Below are 19,285 nucleotides of genomic sequence, written 5' to 3'. Positions count from 1 at the left end.
TGTTGTTAGCAAGCAACCAGTCGTTTTCGCTATGTAATAGGCCTATGTTTGTGTAGGCTACATTAAAATACCCTACCATAAGCTAACGTTACATTTGTTATATAATTTCCTAGGCCTACCTGTTGCTGCATAGCATCATTGTTGATTGTATTCCGTATTCCAATGGGGTCTAAGCTCTTAGCCTATGTATACTTTTTTACCTGCATTAAAGTGTAGACGTATAAGCTTAGCTATCCTACCAGTCATTTCACTGTAGGTGAACTTCAGTAGCCTACCTTTTGACTACCTACCCATATCGCAAAATGTATACCCCCCCCATTGCAAACATAGCCTGTTTGAAACCTTCGCACATGGAGGCATTCAATAGAAGAGCAATTAGCAGTTGTCTTGTGCGATCATTCCCCTCCCCCATACACTCGTCTAACCAGTTCACTTAGCTACAGACATCACTGCGGCATTGAGGACAACTGCCTCCTCCCACCTTTCTCTCTGTCCCTGCATCTTTTAGTAGACTAGGCCTATTAGTTGTTTGATTTGTGAGGCAGAGCAGTAGGCTGGCTGTTTAGGCAACTCGTGGAAGAATGCGCAATCTTGTTTCATGGCATATACGCTTTTCAGAATGTTTGAATTCGCCTGCTTGCGTGTAGTTGTGTGAATAGAAAAGAATAGAATAGAATATATACTTTTTTGATGCCTTGCTCAAAAGAACTTCAGCCATGAACAGGTCGGGGATCGAACCGGCAGCCTTCCGGTCTAAAGGCTGAAGCTCTAACCAGTAGGCCACAGCTCTGTCCCGCCACTGCGTGAAAATTTGTGAGACAATGCTGAATAACGAATTCACATAGAAGTTAGCTTAAAATGTAGAAAAAATATAGCTCTTTTCAGCAGACATCGCAAACATAGCCTACAACATTCGCAAAACGGAGAACATCTTTCACTCATAATTTTTAATTACTTCTCGCGCCTATGCCTGCTCAGCATAGCCTATTGCTCTCTCTGTCTCCTTCCCTCCGAGGTAGCCTAGACCCTACAAGATGCTTTTCCCTAAATTAATGAAAATTGTTTTAGAAAGTAGCCGCGGTAGCCTGTAAAATGCGGCATAAAATCCTGGCTACTATGTAATTGAAACCAGACTAGGTAGGCTTCGTCTTTGTTCCAGGTCCGATCATTTTCGGCTGCACGAACATAGGCTACCTATTAAATGAATAGAAGTGAATTTGGGGAGTGAATTAGAACTAGCCACCCATTCATTTTAGAGTTTAGATTATCTGCCCAAACCCAAACTGCGGGCCGGTGTTACGGATCTCGAGATCCAACAACACCAGTGTTGGGTCGAAATTGTTCATCCTTCCCCTCGGTTCCGTCGGGTCAGGCTCCTTATCACAGAACGCATGCCTCCGTTTTAAAATAGCCTATAAATAACATTTCTAAGTAGCATACAAAATGTAAAAATGAAATATAAAAAATAAGATTTAAGTTTGCTTGAGGTTTGTTCAAGAACTCTTCCAGAGTTTTTACCTCAAACAACACAAATCAACACAAATAAATGAATAGATAACTCAAACGTGCTGTAGCCTATCAACACGGTCTGACACGAATGACTCATGGCTTAGTGCAAACTGAATTTATGACCAAACAATTTGATTCGTGCACGAAGCGCCATCTAGCTATCATTATGTGTAAGTAACAGCCTCCCAGTCTAAGGACTCAGCGGTCTTTTGACCGCCTCAGCCGCGCTTTAAGTAGTTCACACCAGCGCGGCGCTTCAAAGCGGTCTAATGACCGGGGCGCGGCGCTTCTAGGTATAAGTGGGTCAGAACGGCACAGCGCTTCCAGTGTTAAAGAGACCCTATGCAACTTTCTGAAGGAGACGATCGCTCTTTGTTTACATCTGGAAGTCTGAGACGAAGAACCACGCTTGCAATTTATATATTTAAATATAGCCTCTACATGTATAAATATACACGCTAAAGCTGTCGGGGAAGCTCTGCAGAGAAAATACAAGCATAAAACGAGCGAAAACGAACAACGAAACCGAAACTACAGATGAAATCGCCAATCCTGCATAGTTCCTCTTTAACGTGTGTGTGGGAGTGTGTGATCTGATTTGCTCATTGCTCTGTGTCTGTTATCTTTAATGTTCGTTGCAGGAGCCCCACCTCGGAGAGCAAGGCATGCTGGGAGCTGGGCTGTCACATGACCAGAGACGGCTCCTCCAGAGGTTCCACCCACGCATGAGAGGGGGAGTGGCCTCTGATGGACACACCCCCATGCCCTGCCTAGATGATGCAGACTCTGATACCATCGGGTTCTTTATTGCCAAATTCGTTAAGAGCTGATCCCAACACACACACACCTACTTAAAAACAGACTTCAGTCATCATAATGTGGCAACTAAGAAAGTGCATTAAAGACTTTTGTGCGCAAGTGTGTGTGTTTGCTGTATGTGTGTGTGTAAGTAAGTGTGTGTGTGTGTGTGTGTGTGTGTGTAACTAATGGGTGATAGTCATTAAGCGTTTCAGAGGATTCTGTTCTCACACACACACACACGCTGCTGATCCCAATACACACACACACACACACACACAGACACGCATGCTACTGATCCCAACACACACACACTGCTGATCCCAACACACACACACTACTGATCCCAATATACACACACACACACTGCTGATCCCAATACACACACACACACACACACACAGACACACTACTGATCCCAACACACACACACGCTACTGATCCCAACACACACACACACTGCTGATCCCAACACACACACACGCTACTGATCCCAACACACACACACGCTACTGATCCCAACACACACACACGCTGCTGATCCCAATATACACAGACACACACTGCTGATCCCAACACACACACACGCTACTGATCCCAATATACACACACACACGCTGCTGATCCCAACACAGACACACATTCAGTGCAAACACACACACTCACACACAAGAGATGACATCATAAACACGAGACGGATATTTCAATAAATTATAATTATTAGGAATACATTTCAGCATGTGATCATATTGCCGGTTTATCAAGGAAGTTACGAATTGGTGTAGCATATACAAATGCGTACAAACTTGTCTCCCCACCCTCATTTAGAAAGTCTTGGAAAACGGCTCTTTTGGAAAAGAGAATTTCTAAACCCCTGACCGAGGTGTACAAAAATAGTTCCCTTTTGCATCCAGGTTGTGTAGTCTGTGGTCTTAGTGAAACCAGACAGGAATGGCGTCAGTGTGTGAAGCAGGGTGGAATGCAGGCAGTCTCGTGTGAGTGAGATCTGGGGAGGAAGGCAGTCGCCGTGTGGTGAGTGAAATCAGAGCAGAAGCCAGTTTGTGAAGCAGAGGTAAGGCAGTGCAGCACCTCATGACCCCAGTGCTGACTGGATGGAGCTGCGCCAGTGAGCTCTTCAGGAGCCAGGAGACAAAGTGACCATTGCCTGTGGTGTGGTCAGGGCTCAGTGTGTGGAACTATTCATTGCCTGTTAGGGGAGGAAGTGACCATTGCCTATTATGTGGTCAGGGAGGAAGTGATGCGTGGTCAGGGGAGGAAGTGGCCATTGCCTGTTGTGTGGTCAGGGAGGAAGTGATGCGTGGTCAGGGGAGGAAGTGGCCATTGCCTGTTGTGTGGTCAGGGCCCAGTGTGTAGAACTATTCATTGGGAAGTGGAATGAAACCAACTTATGGCCAAACACATTTGAACTGTAGATCTTGTCCCTCTAAAACACTTGAAAATTGATGATTATCCAACTTCTCCATATCACTTTTCCTCTAACGCTAACAGCCGCATTCAGTTCAGTTGGAACAGCAATAACACTGAGCAACACCTTGGCTAAGCCAAATACAGCGGCTTTGAGGAGAGGAGGGGGAGGGGGGTGAAAGAGCCAATGGCCCATGTGCCAGAAGGGTTTGAGGATCATGAAAACGTGCCCAAAATTCACATTCCTTACTTATAGAACCAAGATCTTACCATATGTGGTCAAAATTCGGTCACTCCTGACTGCCCTTTCAGTTGAATGGACTTTAACATGAAGCAGTAGTGCTGGGTGCCAGAGCCACACGTGTGAATAGAGTACTGAGAGGAACACTTGAACACAGCACACCCCACACACACACACACACACACACACGGGCTCACGCACACACACATGGGCTCACGCACACACACACACACACGGGCTCAACGGGTTCAGGGGACGGGGTGCAGTTGCCTGCATTGCAAATTGCAAATTGTGATGATAAAACACAGTTTCCTGCATTGCAAATTGCAAATTGTGATGATAAAACACTGTTGGAGATCAGAATTAGGAAAAGATAGAATTGAGGGGTAGGAACACTAGCATCTGTGACAGAGACTGGCGAGATTGTTAAGAGGGTGATGTCTAGATCCATAATCAGAGAGAATGACCGGTAAGCGTGTTAAGAGAGTGATGTTTTGGTCTGTAATCAGAGAGATTGGAGGTGTGTTTAATGGGAGGACTGAAGCTGAGCTGAGTTGTGTGTGTGTGTGTGTGAAGAGTTTGTGGAGTGCCCAATGCCCATGGCGTCTGAAGAGTGTGCGTGTTCAGTAATCTGAGTCTCTCTGAAGACACTCCTCGTGGGCGTGTCCGATCTGTGAGGGGTGTGGCTTGTGCTCATCGTTTCCATGGTGATGGTGGTGGTGGTGGTAGTCATGGCCACTCTGCTGGTGCTGCCCTTCCCCATCCTGCTCCTCGGAAGGCCCAGGCCGCGTGTGTGTGATGGAGTGTGTGTCTGAGTCAGAAGGCCCAGGCCGCGTGTGTGTGATGGAGTGTGTGTCTGAGTCAGAAGGCCCAGGCCGCGTGTGTGTGTCTGAGTCAGAAGGCCCAGGCCGCGTGTGTGTGATGGAGTGTGTGTGTGAGTCCTGGCTCTCCAGTGTGTCCTGCCGGGATAGCCGCCCCTGGCCCCATGCTCTGCTGTGGTGGTGGTGGTGGTGGTCAGTCCGTGCAGAAGATGACTGGTGGTGTGTGTGTGTGCTGCGAGTGTGTGTGCTCTGAACTGGCAGCTCCTCTTGATGCTGCTTTTGTTGCTCCTGTTGTTGCCGATGACGATGATGGTGATGGTGATGATGATGATGATCCTTACGACCCTCTGGACTCCTGCTGTTCTCCTCTCTTCCAGCCACCTGAGATCACACACACACACAAATCAATGAACAAACACAAACAAGTGATGAGTATAGAGCAGATTCCCAGGCAAGTGTGTGCACTCAAGGGTTCCGCTATTCCCTGACAACAATCCGGAATGTTGAAGACCCTTTGGGAAGTGAATAAATGGACACTAATCCCGTAGGGTTAGGGTTTAGGGGTAGCTGTAGGGTTAGGGACCCTTTGGGAAATGAATAAATGGGCACTGACAATACAAATACAGTAGCTCTAGGGCTAGCCACAACCACTCAGGCAAGCAGCCATGGAAAAGGCTAATAATCTCATACATAAAAATGTATTTTGTAAAGTGCTTTTAAACTGCTACGGATTTCTGATATTCCCAAATTGTCCCCCCAAAATGATATAATCCCCTGATGTTCCATCTCTGGAATAGACTTCCATGATACTCCAGAGATTCCATGACCCATGAATACTCAAAATTTCATTTAATTGGTAAACGACACAATCTTTCCCAGAGCGTACCACTTTAAAGGGATTATCCGGAGTAAAATGCACTTTAGATCGTCGAGTTGACATCAAATCATGTCATTCGGATGTGTTTTGAGAAAGTTCGATTTTACCGTTTTTAGCCAAAACTCGTTAGCCTGGAAGTGAACGGGGCATGTCCTTTCGCAGCTACAAAACGCTATTTTTATACCTCTTCTACTGTTCCAAACAACATTACACTTACGTGGTAGTGAGTAGAGGGTCCCTAAAGCCAAACCGAAGTATCCCCCGTAAATTGTCCGTAAATTGATCTAAAGTGCATTTTACTCCGGATAATCCCTTTAACACACATCAGGACATGCAAACAACAAAGGCTTGAGTCTTGAGCTGAAATTGTGAAGATTGTGGAACTTCACAATCATGTAATCTTTAGAAGAGCATTCAGGCATTAAAGGAATATGCCATCCCTAGGTCAAATTGGGTCACTCCCCGCAGTCCTTAGAGTTGGATGAGTGAGCCAAAGCGTTTTGTAGCCGACCCAGACACTGTCCTAATTTAGAAACGGCCCGTTAGCTTTAGCTTAGCGTAGTCGCTGTATTCCAAAGTGTCCAGCTAAGATGTCGTTGCAAAACTGAATCAAATACAATTATTTCTCATAACCTGTACATTCACATCGAGTACAAATATCAATGCAAATTAACACGAAGGGATTTACTAGACCAATTTAGATTTGGAACTATTTTTGGGCATAGCACCGGCAAAGCACCGCTGCCAGGCGCAAAGACATGGTTTTTCAGTATTTCATTTGTGAATTAGAAAAAAGTAACCTAGGCCTATAGGTTATTGCTTGAAAGAATTATTCAATTAAAAGAGTTTTTCAACCAACACATCTTAAAGACTTGATTTTTTTTCACCGCACAAATGTAAAATGTCTGAAAATTAGAGTTCCTGCACTTATTTTTTCCCAATTCAAGCACTAGCCATTCCATGGAAGTATACGTAAGACTTAGGCACACAGAGAAGTAACCATGGAAGTATACATAAGACTTCACAGAGAAGTAACCATGGAAGTATACGTAAGACTTGGGCACACAGAGAAGTAACCATGGAAGTATACGTAAGACTTGGGCACACAGAGAAGTAACCATGGAAGTATACGTAAGACTTAGGCACACAGAGAAGTAACCATGGAAGTATACGTAAGACTTGGGCACACAGAGAAGTAACTATGGAAGTATACGTAAGACTTAGGCACACAGAGAAGTAACCATGGAAGTATACGTAAGACTTGGGCACACAGAGAAGTAACTATGGAAGTATACGTAAGACGTAGGCACACAGAGAAGTAACTATGGAAGTATACGTAAGACGTAGGCACAAGGCACACAGAGGCTGAGCCATTCTTCTGGTAATCACACTCAGCACACAGAGAAGTCCATTTCTAAAAAATCACATGACAACACTCACCTCATCCTGACATCATTACTCCTCTGATGTCCCCTGTTGGCATCCATATACATCAAAGGCACAGACCAGAATGGACACACACACACACACACACACACACACACACACACACACACACACACAAAGCCCTACTTTCAAATGCTTGGAAATGTCTAGCATGTATTAATCTATCAAATCTCTCATCAAGATCATCAAGATAGACCAGCTAACTCTTGCAACTCACACATCAGGGGCCTCATTTATAAAACTTTCTTACGCGCAGATTTGATATAAGACAGTGCATATCCTCAAATCCATGCTAACGCTCAGATTTATATATATATATAAAAAAAAAGAAACATCTTTGATGTGGAAAAGTGCACATTTCACAGTCTGAAAGCCCATTTCACACTCTTTCTGGAGAGGAGTTCAATTCATTGGTATCGCTTGTCATACCTCTGTAATGGGGAGATACAATATCATCCAAATCGATTATTTTTCAGTTTTGTGTTACACCTCCAACAAAAAAGCAATATAGACACCTTAAGACAGCTTAAACACTTCTGTAGAGAGACATAACCATTTGCCAAACATAGTGTTTATAAATTGTGTAATGGGGCACCCAATGTGGGGGTTTGAAAAAAATCTGCAATTTTTCTTCTGATTTCACAAGATCTGGATGTATTAGGTATACCAATGTAATATTTTAGTTATTTAGTATAAATGGTTACTCTTTAGGTGGTAAAAGGAAATCTGAGATGGTCAAGCAGAAGGCATTTGTTGAATTGAGGTGGAATGACCCAACATATAAAAAAAAAACAGGAAGGCCTCCCATAGAGTAGTTTATATATTTCATGTTCTCATCAATGTAATATTGACCATAAAGTGTCCATTTACACTTATTTAGGAGCAGGAAATATGACATTTGCATTCATGATATTCCCAGCTCCGCAACAGAAAGATAATATTTAGTGCTGTCAATCGATTAAAAAAACACACACATGCACACAGGCACAAGACAGATAATGCAGCAGTAGGAAGGGGAGAGAAGAGCCAGAGGGATGTCGCACACAGACACACACATACACTCACATAACGTTACCCCGAGATAGTTCTCATTACCGAGTCCAGTAGGCTAATCTCCCAATAGCGTAACTGCGTCTGCCCCAACACCTGCAACGTCTTCTAAGTTTCGTGCAAATTCTCAATGCGGCTAATAATAACTAGTCGTGCTACGATGGTAACTAAGTTCACATCAACAGTACATGCAGATAACTTTGCTCTTATCAACTGACCCTGGCAATGTTTTAAAACTAAACTTTCCATTCTTTAGTTTGTTAGCAGCCCATTTTAACGTCTTCAGCTGGACATCTAAACAATGGCATTGTGGGGCGCGCTTACTGTTTTGCAACTTTAGCAAATGCTGTTTTAAAAATAACGCTGTTAAAATTGTTTTGCGTTAACGCGTTAATAACGTGATATTTTTGACAGCACTAATAATATTTGAATGTAGACTATGGACATTTTGCATAATCTATACATTGCCGAGGGACAGAAATGATCCACTGAAAGCAGAGCCTCGATCTTCATATATAGAATTGCGGGTGAGTTTCCTATAGACGAATCCGGCACGCAACATCTGGTGGCAGTGCCATTACTGCAGTTTAGGTACCTAACCGCAGCCACGACCGCAGCTCGTAGGCGATAAGTTTGCTAACGTTTATAACTACACATGGAATTGAATAAATCGTCTTTTTTCCTTTCGTTTTTTGGCTTACGATGTCGGGAAGAGCCTGTTGTGTGTTCGGTTGTTACAACAGTAGTGGGAAAATACAGATATGGAACAAAATATATAAGTTCACCCGCCGTTATTAAACAGCCTGCTCCTGTGTAAAACCATACCACATAATACACAGATTTCTAGGGTGAGCCGAGGACCAAGCTGTTCGTCAGAAGTGGAGAAAGGACTTTCTTCCTAACAAACATATCACGGTAAGTTTTATTTAACAGTATTAATCTTAAATCTTGCCAGTTGCCACGATGACTAGCATGCTGTTGTCTTGCATGGCGAAACATCAGCTAACTTTAACGCTACCTATGTATGTTGGTGGGTTAAGACATGGTAGCCTAACAAATATTTGATGTAGAAGCGAAACTGTAAACTTCGGTAGTAGCCAGAATGATTATCTCCATCAACTAAATGGCACTTTTGAAAAATTATTCGCTTCAATGAACTATTAACATTAGGGCAGCCATGGTGGCCATCCAATCAACATATGGTTGGCATTACAGACAGAAAACGCATGATGGAGTTCGGGGGCAGGCGACACTATGCTAGTTGCATAATTGCTTTTCTTCTTTGGTAACGTTAACCATGAAAACATCGGTTATTTGGAAAAGTCTTAGTGCGTTTTCCTCCGATTCAGTGTTGTAATAAACAGTTTTTGGGTAACACTCACATTTAAAACTCACTTGGATATTTGATGTAGGCCTAGATGTTGTGTAAAAATGTTCATGATTGTTTTTGGGTAAAATTTGTTGTGCTGAGTTGTAGTCTACATGGAAGTCAATTTCCTTTTCTCTTTTGTTGTATTTAATCAGGGGTCAATGTCATCTGGAAGAGCACCTCCCAAAAGAAGATGTCCTCAGCCCTTACAAGAGGACACATCAAATAGAATAGAATATATACTTTTTTGATCCTGTGAGGGAAATTCGTTGCTCTGCATTTAACCCAATTTAACCGAATTAGTGAACACACATTAACCCGGAGCAGTGAGCTGCCTGCCCAAACAGCGGGGCTCGGGGAGCAGTGAGGGGTTAGGTGCCTTGCTCAAGAGCACTTCAGCCGTGGACTGGTCGGGGATCGAACCGGCAACCCTCCGGTCACAAGCCCGAAACCCTAACCGGTAGGCCACGGCTCACCTCATGTGCTTGGAACTAGTGCAGAATGTAATAAAGAACAGTTGTTGATGCATTGATTACAGTTTATTTGAACTTGACAAAGTCACTTCATTTAATTTATACAATACATGTATCACACATACAAATTGTTGTTATATTATTATTACAATATGACAATGCAAATGAATAGACCATATTACATTACATTTAGCAGACGCTTTTTAGCCAAAGCGACTTACAACATGGTAAAAACATTTAAAGCTTTTAAGAGCAATTCTAACAACAATTTAAAAATCTGCTCTTCAAATCTGGTCTTCAACGATCTTCTATAGCAAGTTTCGCAGTGAAATTCAAATTCTGTTGTGTTATATTAGGCACACACGGTTGAAAAAGTACTTCCGGGATTTCGAAAATCCCTGATATCAGATGACAGAAGCTGTATTTCGCTGCTAAACTTGCTGTAGAAGATCGTTGAAGATCAGTAACCACTCGGTGAGCTGCCCACTTTTAAAAACAAACTTTTAGGGGTGTTTTAAGGACAGAATAGACCATACACAAAGTGAGCAATGTTAAAGCCATACAGAGCTCCATTCTAAATCTGACAAATTCCACAAACGGGCTCAATCGTCGAGATTTCGGTCTCAAACACTCATTTTCATGCTAGGCAATACAGAAAACGGGCTTAAAGTGTAAAATACCGAACTATTCCTTTAACCCACCAACATAGATAGCGTTAAAGTTAGCTGATGTTTCGCCATGCAAGACTAGACAACAGCATACTAGTCATCGTGGCAACTGGCAAGATTTAAGATTAATACTGTTAAATAAAACTTACCGTGATATGTTTGTTCGGAACAGAGTCCTTTCTCCACTTCTGACGAACAGCTTGGTCCTCGACTTGGGCAGGCTGTGTAATAACGGCAGGTGGACTTATATATTTTGTTCCATATCTGCATTTTCCCACTGCTGTTGTAACAGCCGAACACACAACAGGCTCTTTCCGACATCGTAAGCCAAAAAACGAAGGGAAAAAAAGACGATTGCTGCAACTCCACAGGTAGTTATAAACGTTGGCAAACTTATCGCCTACGAGCTGCGGTCGTGGCTGCGGTACCTAAACCGCAGTAATGGTGCTGACCCTAGATTACATCATAGACAATCGAGTGCCAGATTCGTCTATATATACAGTATATACATACAGTATATATATATATATATATATACATATCTCTCTATACTGTATAAATATATACTGTATATATACATACACACACACATCAGTAATGTATATACTGATCAAGAATGTGTTTTGAGGAAGTTTCAAATGATGGGGATTGTACCGGAAGGACATTGGTGGAGTCCTGCGTCTCAGTCAGTTGGTTGGTGGTGGCCTCGTTGGATGGGTGCGTGGACTTCCAATACGCTTCAAGATAATCGGCCATGTGCTCACACGCATCCTCCAGCTGATTCTCGTCCAGAATGATGTCAAACATCTCCTGTGCACAACACACGGCAGAGGGAGAGAGAGCATGAGCACGCCATCATTGCAATCACCAATCACTATAGAGGGCAATCACTATAGAGGGCAATCACCAATCACTATAGGGGGGGCAATCACCAATCACTATAGAGGGGGCATGAGCATGCCATCATTGCAATCACTATAGAGGGCAATCACCAATCACTATAGAGGGGGCATGAGCACGCCATCATTGCAATCACTATAGGGGGGGCAATCACCAATCACTATAGAGGGGGCATGAGCATGCCAGCATTGCAATGACTATAGAGGGCAATCACCAATCACTATAGAGGGGGCATGAGCATGCCAGCATTGCAATCACTATAGAGGGGGCATAAGCATGCCAGCATTGCAATCACTATGAAAGACATGATCTTGAAGAGAAAAGCATGTTATAATGCACACAAACTCACACACACACAGTGGTACTCATTGTAGGACAAGTTATAGTACACACAAATGCACACACAGACACACATCAACACACACACAGTGGTACTCACTAGCTGCGTTTCCATTACAAATATGCGCAAAAACTTTGTCGATATTGTCTTAATGTCGAATATCACAATTTTCGCAATTGCGGTGTTTCCATTACATTCGGCTAACTAAATTAAAATCTTGTGTATTCTCGCGTGCTCTAAGTCATTTGGAGACATGGCGGTTATCAACATAACCCAGATTTACACTAAATGCATTCAAATTGCCACCACGACACTAACGCTGATTATCAGTCATTAGGCTATAAGCCATCAGCGGAGGAGGCCTACGTTTTGGTGGGGCAGAAACATAAAATTAAAAATGACATATTTCACAGGAGTTTGTTGTAGTAGGCCTATGCTTAAATCATGTCACAGCCATGTCAGTGGAATATTTCGTAGATCAGCCCAGTTGATTAGTTTCTAGAACTAGAATCTAGAATCTAGATTTCTTTCAGCACCGTTCTCATCATGTTAAACCAGCAAAGCATAGCAACGTTGTTGCTATGGGTAAACAAAACTAGTTGAGCGGTTGCGTAGCCTATGCAGCGTCTTTGAGAAAGTGTTGTCGGCGAGTTCACAGAGGACCTGTGGATTCAACATTTTATAATGACACGAGCCACTTTTAATGAACAAAATATTATTTTTTTTACATTATTCTCCCGGTGCCACTTCCTGTCGACAGTCTTCTTCGTCGGTTTCGTTCCTCCTAACATCCGGTTGTTGGATCACGTGACTCGTCAGATGCGAAAAAAGTGTTTCCATTGCAGTTTTGTGAAATATACAAATTTCGATACGCTCGAAATACCACCTCACCCGAGCGCAAAAACTTTTTATCGAAAAATTTGAGTTTTTTCGAAATGTGTGTGTTTCCATTAAGCACATTTCTTTTCGCAATTCTTAATTTGCGCAATTTAATGGTCAATGGAAACGCAGCTACTGTAGGGCATGTTATAACACACACACACACAGCCGTGGCCTACTGGTTGAAGTCTATGGCTGAAGTGCCCTAGAGCAAGGCACTGCTCTGGGTTAGTGTGTGATTCACCTCACTGTGTGCTGTGTGTGTTCACTAATTCGGTTAAATTGGGTTAAATGCAGAGAACGAATTTCCCTCACAGGATCAAAAAAGTATATATATTTTAGGGCTGGGCAACGATTACATTTTTTTATCGCGATTAATCGCATGATTTCCCTGATTAATCATGATTAATCGCATTATTATACGCAAAACTCAATAATGAATTCAAAAGTAATATATGGCACATATTTATTTTAAATGTGCTGCCATATGAACGCAAGTGCCATAGCATTTTTTCTGCAAACATTTAACATCAGGATTTTGTTTATACAGTAGCAGTTAAAGAAATGATTTAGTTTAAATCTCAACTTAATGTAAGCAAAAGAAATACAAATTTAAAGCTTATTGTACACACTTTTTTGGTGCGTGTAGATATTTCCATAATACTTGTTGTAATAAGCCTAGCCTGGTATAATGTCAAAATTATTTTTTTATTTAGGCGTATAGGGGTGGGTGATATGGGCAAAAAATAATATCTTTATAGCTCATTATTTCTGAGTAGCAACATTACTATTATAATCAATTACCAACCTGTAACTTTTTAACCAAATCAACCAATGCATTGTCACTCTATGACACATTTGTAATTCTGCCCCCACTTGTGTGTGTGGTAATGATGAAGTCAACCAGCTACATTAGAATAGATGGATATAGGGCTAACCAATTTCCCAAGGGAAACTCTGATGCTGAAATTCTTTTCAAACTTTTACTGTAAAACTAAGCAGAACAACAGAGTACATTTCAGTTATTTTTATTTCAATGTTTTGTTAGAGTGCAGTTACGTAGGCTATCATTCCAAGTTACAGAATAGAGACTAATGCGTTAGCTTATGGCTAATGTCTATGAGAAATCCCATAGAAATGCTAACAGTTAGCATAATCGATCAAATTAGATATTTAGAGCGAACTTCAGTCCATTTACAGCTTGGGCTACATAGGAGGATGTCTTTGTTTACAACTGAATATTAAAATACTCAAGGCTAATGTTTTCTTTCCATACAACAACGTTACCATGTAGGAAAAAACGAGTTAGTTTAACTTATCAATGCCAATTGAACACAGTAGCCGCAAATCCATCACAAAACATAAACATTAGACGTGCCTGTGACAACGTGCACCGTGAACATGTGACTTGCACTTGCACTGCTGCAGCCAGTGCCTTCTCTCACTTCTGTTGCACATCTCCTGATTTCGTGAATGTAGGCTATGGAATTTCAATGCGTGATGAGACGCCTGTGACCAGCCTGTGAGCAACAGACTTTTACAGTATAAAATAAATAATAAAAACTGCGTTAATGCGCGATAAAATAATTGTCGGCGTTAAATGATTGATGAGTTAACGTGATATTAACGCGTTAATGTGCCCAGCCCTAATATATTTATATTTACACACACACACATACACACACACACAAATGCACACACAGTGGTACTTACTGTAGGGCATTGAGCAAGTTTGTCAGCTGCGACCATTTGAACATTGAGATGTTTGGCTTGGGACTTCCCTCTGGATTTAATCAGTCTCTGAAGAACCTGGACACACAGAAACAAACTCACATCCAAATCTGTGCAGCTCAAACTCACATCCATATCTGTGCACTTCAACAGCAAGTGCAGCTGAGATTCCATTCAGAGGTCTGGGATGGGGTTGGGATGGAGTTTGGGATTTTATTTATTTTATTTGACCTTTATTTAACCAGGTGAAGTCCCATTGAGACCTTTAGTCTCTTTTGCAAGGGAGCCCTGACATATAAACAGATAAAACATGATAAAATATCACAAACATACAGAGCACAGGAAGACTGGTCCAACAGAAGATAAAACACAGACAATTAACATACAGAAAACCATACAGACAACACTGACAGATAGACAATAAAAAAAATAAATAAATAAAAAATAAAAACAAAAGATCAAGACAGATAACACAGCACAAGAATGACTAGTGAGTTAGTGAAAACATTGGCATATATCAGATCTGAGGTGTTTTAGACGTTTCTTAAATTGGTTGAGGGGAATCACAGCAGACAACTTAAGTTCTTTTTGAAGAAGATTCCAGCACCAGGGAGCTGCAAAATTAAAAGCTGTCTTGCCTAACTCAGTCTGTGTACGTTGTGAGTTTAAAAGAATAATGTTATTTGAACGTAAATTGTAAGATGAGCGTGTATGTGACAGTAAATTTGAAAGATAAGATGGCAGTTTGCAAATAATACCTTTGTAAATAAAAATATGCCAGTGCACCCACCTGCGCAGTGAAAGAGAACTGAAACCGGTCAAATCATAGAGAGTGCAGTGATGAGTGCGTGATTTAGCATTTGATATAAAACGTAATGCACCATGGTAAACTGTGTTAAGGATGCAAGTGGAAGACGCAGCATTCATGTAGAGAGTGTCACCATAATCTAGAATGGGCAGAAATGTGGCATTTATCAGTTTTTTTCTAGCTTGCAGAGTGAAACATGCTTTATTTCTAAAATAAAACCCAAGCTTAATTTTTAATTTCTGGGCCAACTTCTCAATATGGACTTTAAAAGTGATCTTATCATCAATCCACAGGCCCAGATATTTATAGACTGAGACTGTCTCTATCCTTTGGCCATCAAGGGTGGATATAGTTAGGGGAGAAGTGGCTGAGCGTTGATTAGTGAACTGCATGACCTTAGTCTTCTTGGCATTTAACACCAGTCTTAGTTTTGCAAAGGTGCTCTGTAGTGAATTAAAAGACTGCTGTAATAGATGGTTTGCTTGAGACAGGGAAGGAGCATCACAGTATAAGACAGTATCGTCTGCATAAAGGTGGATCTTGGCCTTTCCAACAACAGAGGCAATAGTGTTGATGTAAATGGTAAAAAGAACTGGCCCAAGTATTGACCCTTGAGGGACGCCGTTCTTGACCTCCATTGACCGAGAACTAACGCTGTCAGCAACAACAGTTTGAGTTCTGTTGGATAGGTAGCTTTTAAACTAGCCGACAGCCTTTGTGCTCATGCCAATGTTAAACAGCCTATTCAGCAGAATGGTATGATTGACAGTGTCAAAAGCCTTGGACAGGTCAATGAACAAAGCAGCGCAGCTCAACTTTCTGTCCAGTGCCATAATTATGTCATTTAAGACCTGTGAAGCAGCAGTGATGGTACTATGCTGGGTCCTGAAACCTGACTGTGCTGGACTGAGGATGTTATGCTGTAGTAGAAATTCCTTAACTTGAGCATTTACAAGGGACTCTAAGATCTTAGCCAGAACAGACAGTTTAGAAATTGGACGATAATTATCTAGATGAGCAGGATCCCCCCCTTTCAAGAGCGGCAACACATGGGCAGATTTCCAAACATCTGGAATAACATTGGAGGAAAGAGATAAATTATAGATGTACGTAAGAGGTTCTGCAATGATGTCAGCTGCCAGCCTTAAAGGGTCACTGCACCCTAAAATAGGTTTTTTGAGCTGTTGATTGATTGAAAATACTCATAAGTGGTGAACTGTACAGTACTATTACCAGGGTTAATATTGACAAAAATCGTGTTTCTCGACAAAAGTAACATTTCGTCTGATTTTGTATTGGAGATATTGCTCACTCGCGCATACTACCGTTTGAAAACATGCCATGGCATGTTGGTCCAAAATACTATTGGAATGCTGACGTTGTCCTGTACTTCTAGTCCGACACTACGTCACCGGGTCGTTACAAATTAGGACTGAAACGCCCCAACACCTGCTGCCCTGATTAGCCTACCTGTGATAAGCCATGTCTGCAGCACTCATTCCCAGATTGACACGAAATCACCATGGTTGATTGGTTGCAGCAGTGCTGCACTCTCTCTCCAAATTACAGAACGTCTCGCCCATTTTCAAAGCCGTTTTCAGAAATGTAAAGTGGGTGGAGTTATGGGGTGAAGTGACTCTTTAATAAGGCAGGATCAAGACCATCAGGACCTGCAGATTTTTTGACGTCAAGCTGTTTGAGGGCCTTGAGTACTGCCGATATGGAGATGGTTTCAAACTTAAACCCATCCTGAGAGAAAGATGAATCCAGAAAGGAGTTGTCAGTCAGGGGGTTAGAGTCTGCAGAGCAGGACTGTTCAAACAAATTCCCTGATTTTATAAAATGTTCATTGAATAAGTTTACAATACTCTCTTTATTTGAGATTTGCTGAGCCTCAACAACTATATGATGTGGCAGGGCTGTATCACGGAGAGGCTTTTCTAAAGATTTAATGGTTTTCCAGAATTTTAAGGGATTGTTTAAATTATTGGAAACTGATTTTAGAAAAAAATCCGATTTGCACTTTCTTATTAAGTAAGTACATTTGTTTCTCAGATACCTGAAATTAGTCCAGTCAGACTGTGAGTCTGTGGCTCTTGCTAAAGCCCAGGCAGAATTTCTATCATGAACCAATGAGGCCAGCTCTTGGGAAAACCAGGGGTTATCCCGCCCCTTTATTCTGTAACAGGTCATGGGAGCATGTTTATTAGTGACAGAAAGGAAAAGGGAATGAAAATAATTCCATGCAATATCAATGTCAGGAATAAGACTAATTCTTGAGAAGTCACAGTTGATCAGATCATGTAAAAAGGCTTGTTCTACAAATCTTTTAAAATTTCTCTTAATAAGTGTACGTGGTTTTGTTTTAGGTAACCTGGTGTCTCTAATACAAGATATAGTGCAGTGATCACTCATGTCATTTGAAAAAACTCCTGTTGCTGAATATTTCTGAGGGATGGGATGGGGTTTGGATGGAGATGGGGTTGGGATGGAGTTGGGTTGGGGTTGGGATGGAGTTTGGGATGGGATGGAGTTTGGGTTGGGATGGGGTTAGGATTGGGTTGGGATGGAGTTTGGGTTGGGATCGGGTAGACTGATGGGAGCCAGTGGGGTTTTGCTGAGCTGTGTGTATGTGTGTGTGAGAGAGAGTGTGTGTGTGTCAGGGTGGGAATTATACCAAGGCCATGAGGCCATGGCCGCCGTTGCCCTACACTTTGGCCTTGATGCCCCGTGAAAAAAAACCCATCATAAGGCCACAGTGGCCTTTATGCCCCTGACTTAGGGTTGCCAACCACTCAGTATAATACGGAATCGTCCCGTATTTGACACGTAAAAGTCTTGTTCCGTATTGAACTGATACAGAACTCTCTTTGAGTGAAATTAGGTCTGGTGCTTCACCTGATAATTTACTGCGCAATTGATCACGCAATCGCGGACTGACAGAAAAAGAAAGCAAACATTTCTGCAATCAGGAGGAAATGCTAGCCAATTCGATGTGATTAAACATAGAGGCATACAATTAAGTGGTGGTATGAGCTTTCATTGAATGCATGCTTTCACTGCTCATGTTAAAGGCTGTGTTAGTGTTTCTCAAAGCCTACAGCGGCTAGCGGGTCTATGTATTTGTGTCGAGATAACCCTGAAATGTAAAACCATCGAATTTTACTCAGTGGCCTTTGTGCCCTATCATGTGGCCTTGGTGCCCCTAAAAAAAAAAGAAGGTGAAGGCCAAATGGCCTTGCCCCTAAAATGACGAAATTCCCACCCTGGTGTGTGTGTGTGTTTACCTTGGGAGTGGATATCTTGACGTAGACTATTATTGGGGAAAGTGAGGTCTTGTTGAGGTGTGTGTGTGTGTGTGTGTGTGTGTGTGTGTGTTTACCTTGGGAGTGGATATCTTGACGTAGACTATTATTGGGGAAAGTGAGGTCTTGTTGAGGTGTGTGTGTGTGTGTGTGTGTGTGTCTTGGGAGAGGATATTTATGGGGGAAAGTGAGGTCTTGCTGAGTTAAGTTGAGTGTGTGTGTGTGTGTGTACCTTGGGAGAGGACATCTTGATTAAGACTATTATGGGGGCAAGTGAGGTGTTGCTGAGTTGAGTGTGTGTGTGTGTGTGTGTGTACCTTGGGAGAGGACATCTTGATTAAGACTATTATGGGGGCAAGTGAGGTGTTGCTGAGTTGAGTGTGTGTGTGTGTGTGTGTGTGTGTGTGTGTGTGTGTGTGTGTGTGTACCTTGGGAGAGGTTATCTTGACGTAGACTATAATGGGGGCCAGGGAGGTCTTGCTCAGTTGAGTGTGTGTGTGTGTGTGTGTGTACCTTGGGAGAGGATATCTTGACGTAGACTATAATGGGGGCCAGGGAGGTCTTGCTCAGTTGAGTGTGTGTGTGTGTGTGTGTGTGTGTGTGTGTACCTTGGGAGAGGATATCTTGACGTAGACTATAATGGGG

The 19,285-nt window shown here is 42.3% G+C and overlaps 2 protein-coding genes across 3 annotated transcripts in view; one reads left to right on the top strand and one right to left on the bottom strand.

Annotated features, from left to right (window-relative positions):
• Positions 1-2,427, top strand: part of nsun6 (NOP2/Sun RNA methyltransferase 6) — a 30,406-nt gene extending 27,979 nt beyond the window's left edge. For both annotated transcript variants that reach the window (XM_062521475.1, XM_062521474.1), the window contains exon 12: positions 2,151-2,427. In XM_062521475.1, coding sequence (XP_062377459.1) covers positions 2,151-2,339 — 189 coding nt within the window. In that variant the 3' untranslated portion in view covers positions 2,340-2,427. The remainder of the gene's footprint in view (positions 1-2,150) is intronic.
• A 2,169-nt stretch (positions 2,428-4,596) lies between these two features.
• LOC134066506 (voltage-dependent L-type calcium channel subunit beta-2-like) overlaps positions 4,597-19,285 on the bottom strand; it is a 38,982-nt gene continuing 24,293 nt past the window's right edge. The window contains exons 10-12 of the mRNA XM_062521867.1: positions 14,510-14,605; positions 11,332-11,487; positions 4,597-5,175 (exon numbers count right to left, since the gene is read on the bottom strand). Of these exons, the coding sequence (XP_062377851.1) occupies positions 4,597-5,175; positions 11,332-11,487; positions 14,510-14,605 (831 nt within the window). The remainder of the gene's footprint in view (positions 5,176-11,331; positions 11,488-14,509; positions 14,606-19,285) is intronic.

The sequence above is a fragment of the Sardina pilchardus genome, chromosome 19 (genome assembly GCF_963854185.1).
Source record: "Sardina pilchardus chromosome 19, fSarPil1.1, whole genome shotgun sequence".
NCBI lineage: Eukaryota > Metazoa > Chordata > Actinopteri > Clupeiformes > Clupeidae > Sardina > Sardina pilchardus.
Note: the sequence above shows the minus strand (reverse complement) of the source record. Positions and strands in the feature narration are given on the sequence as shown.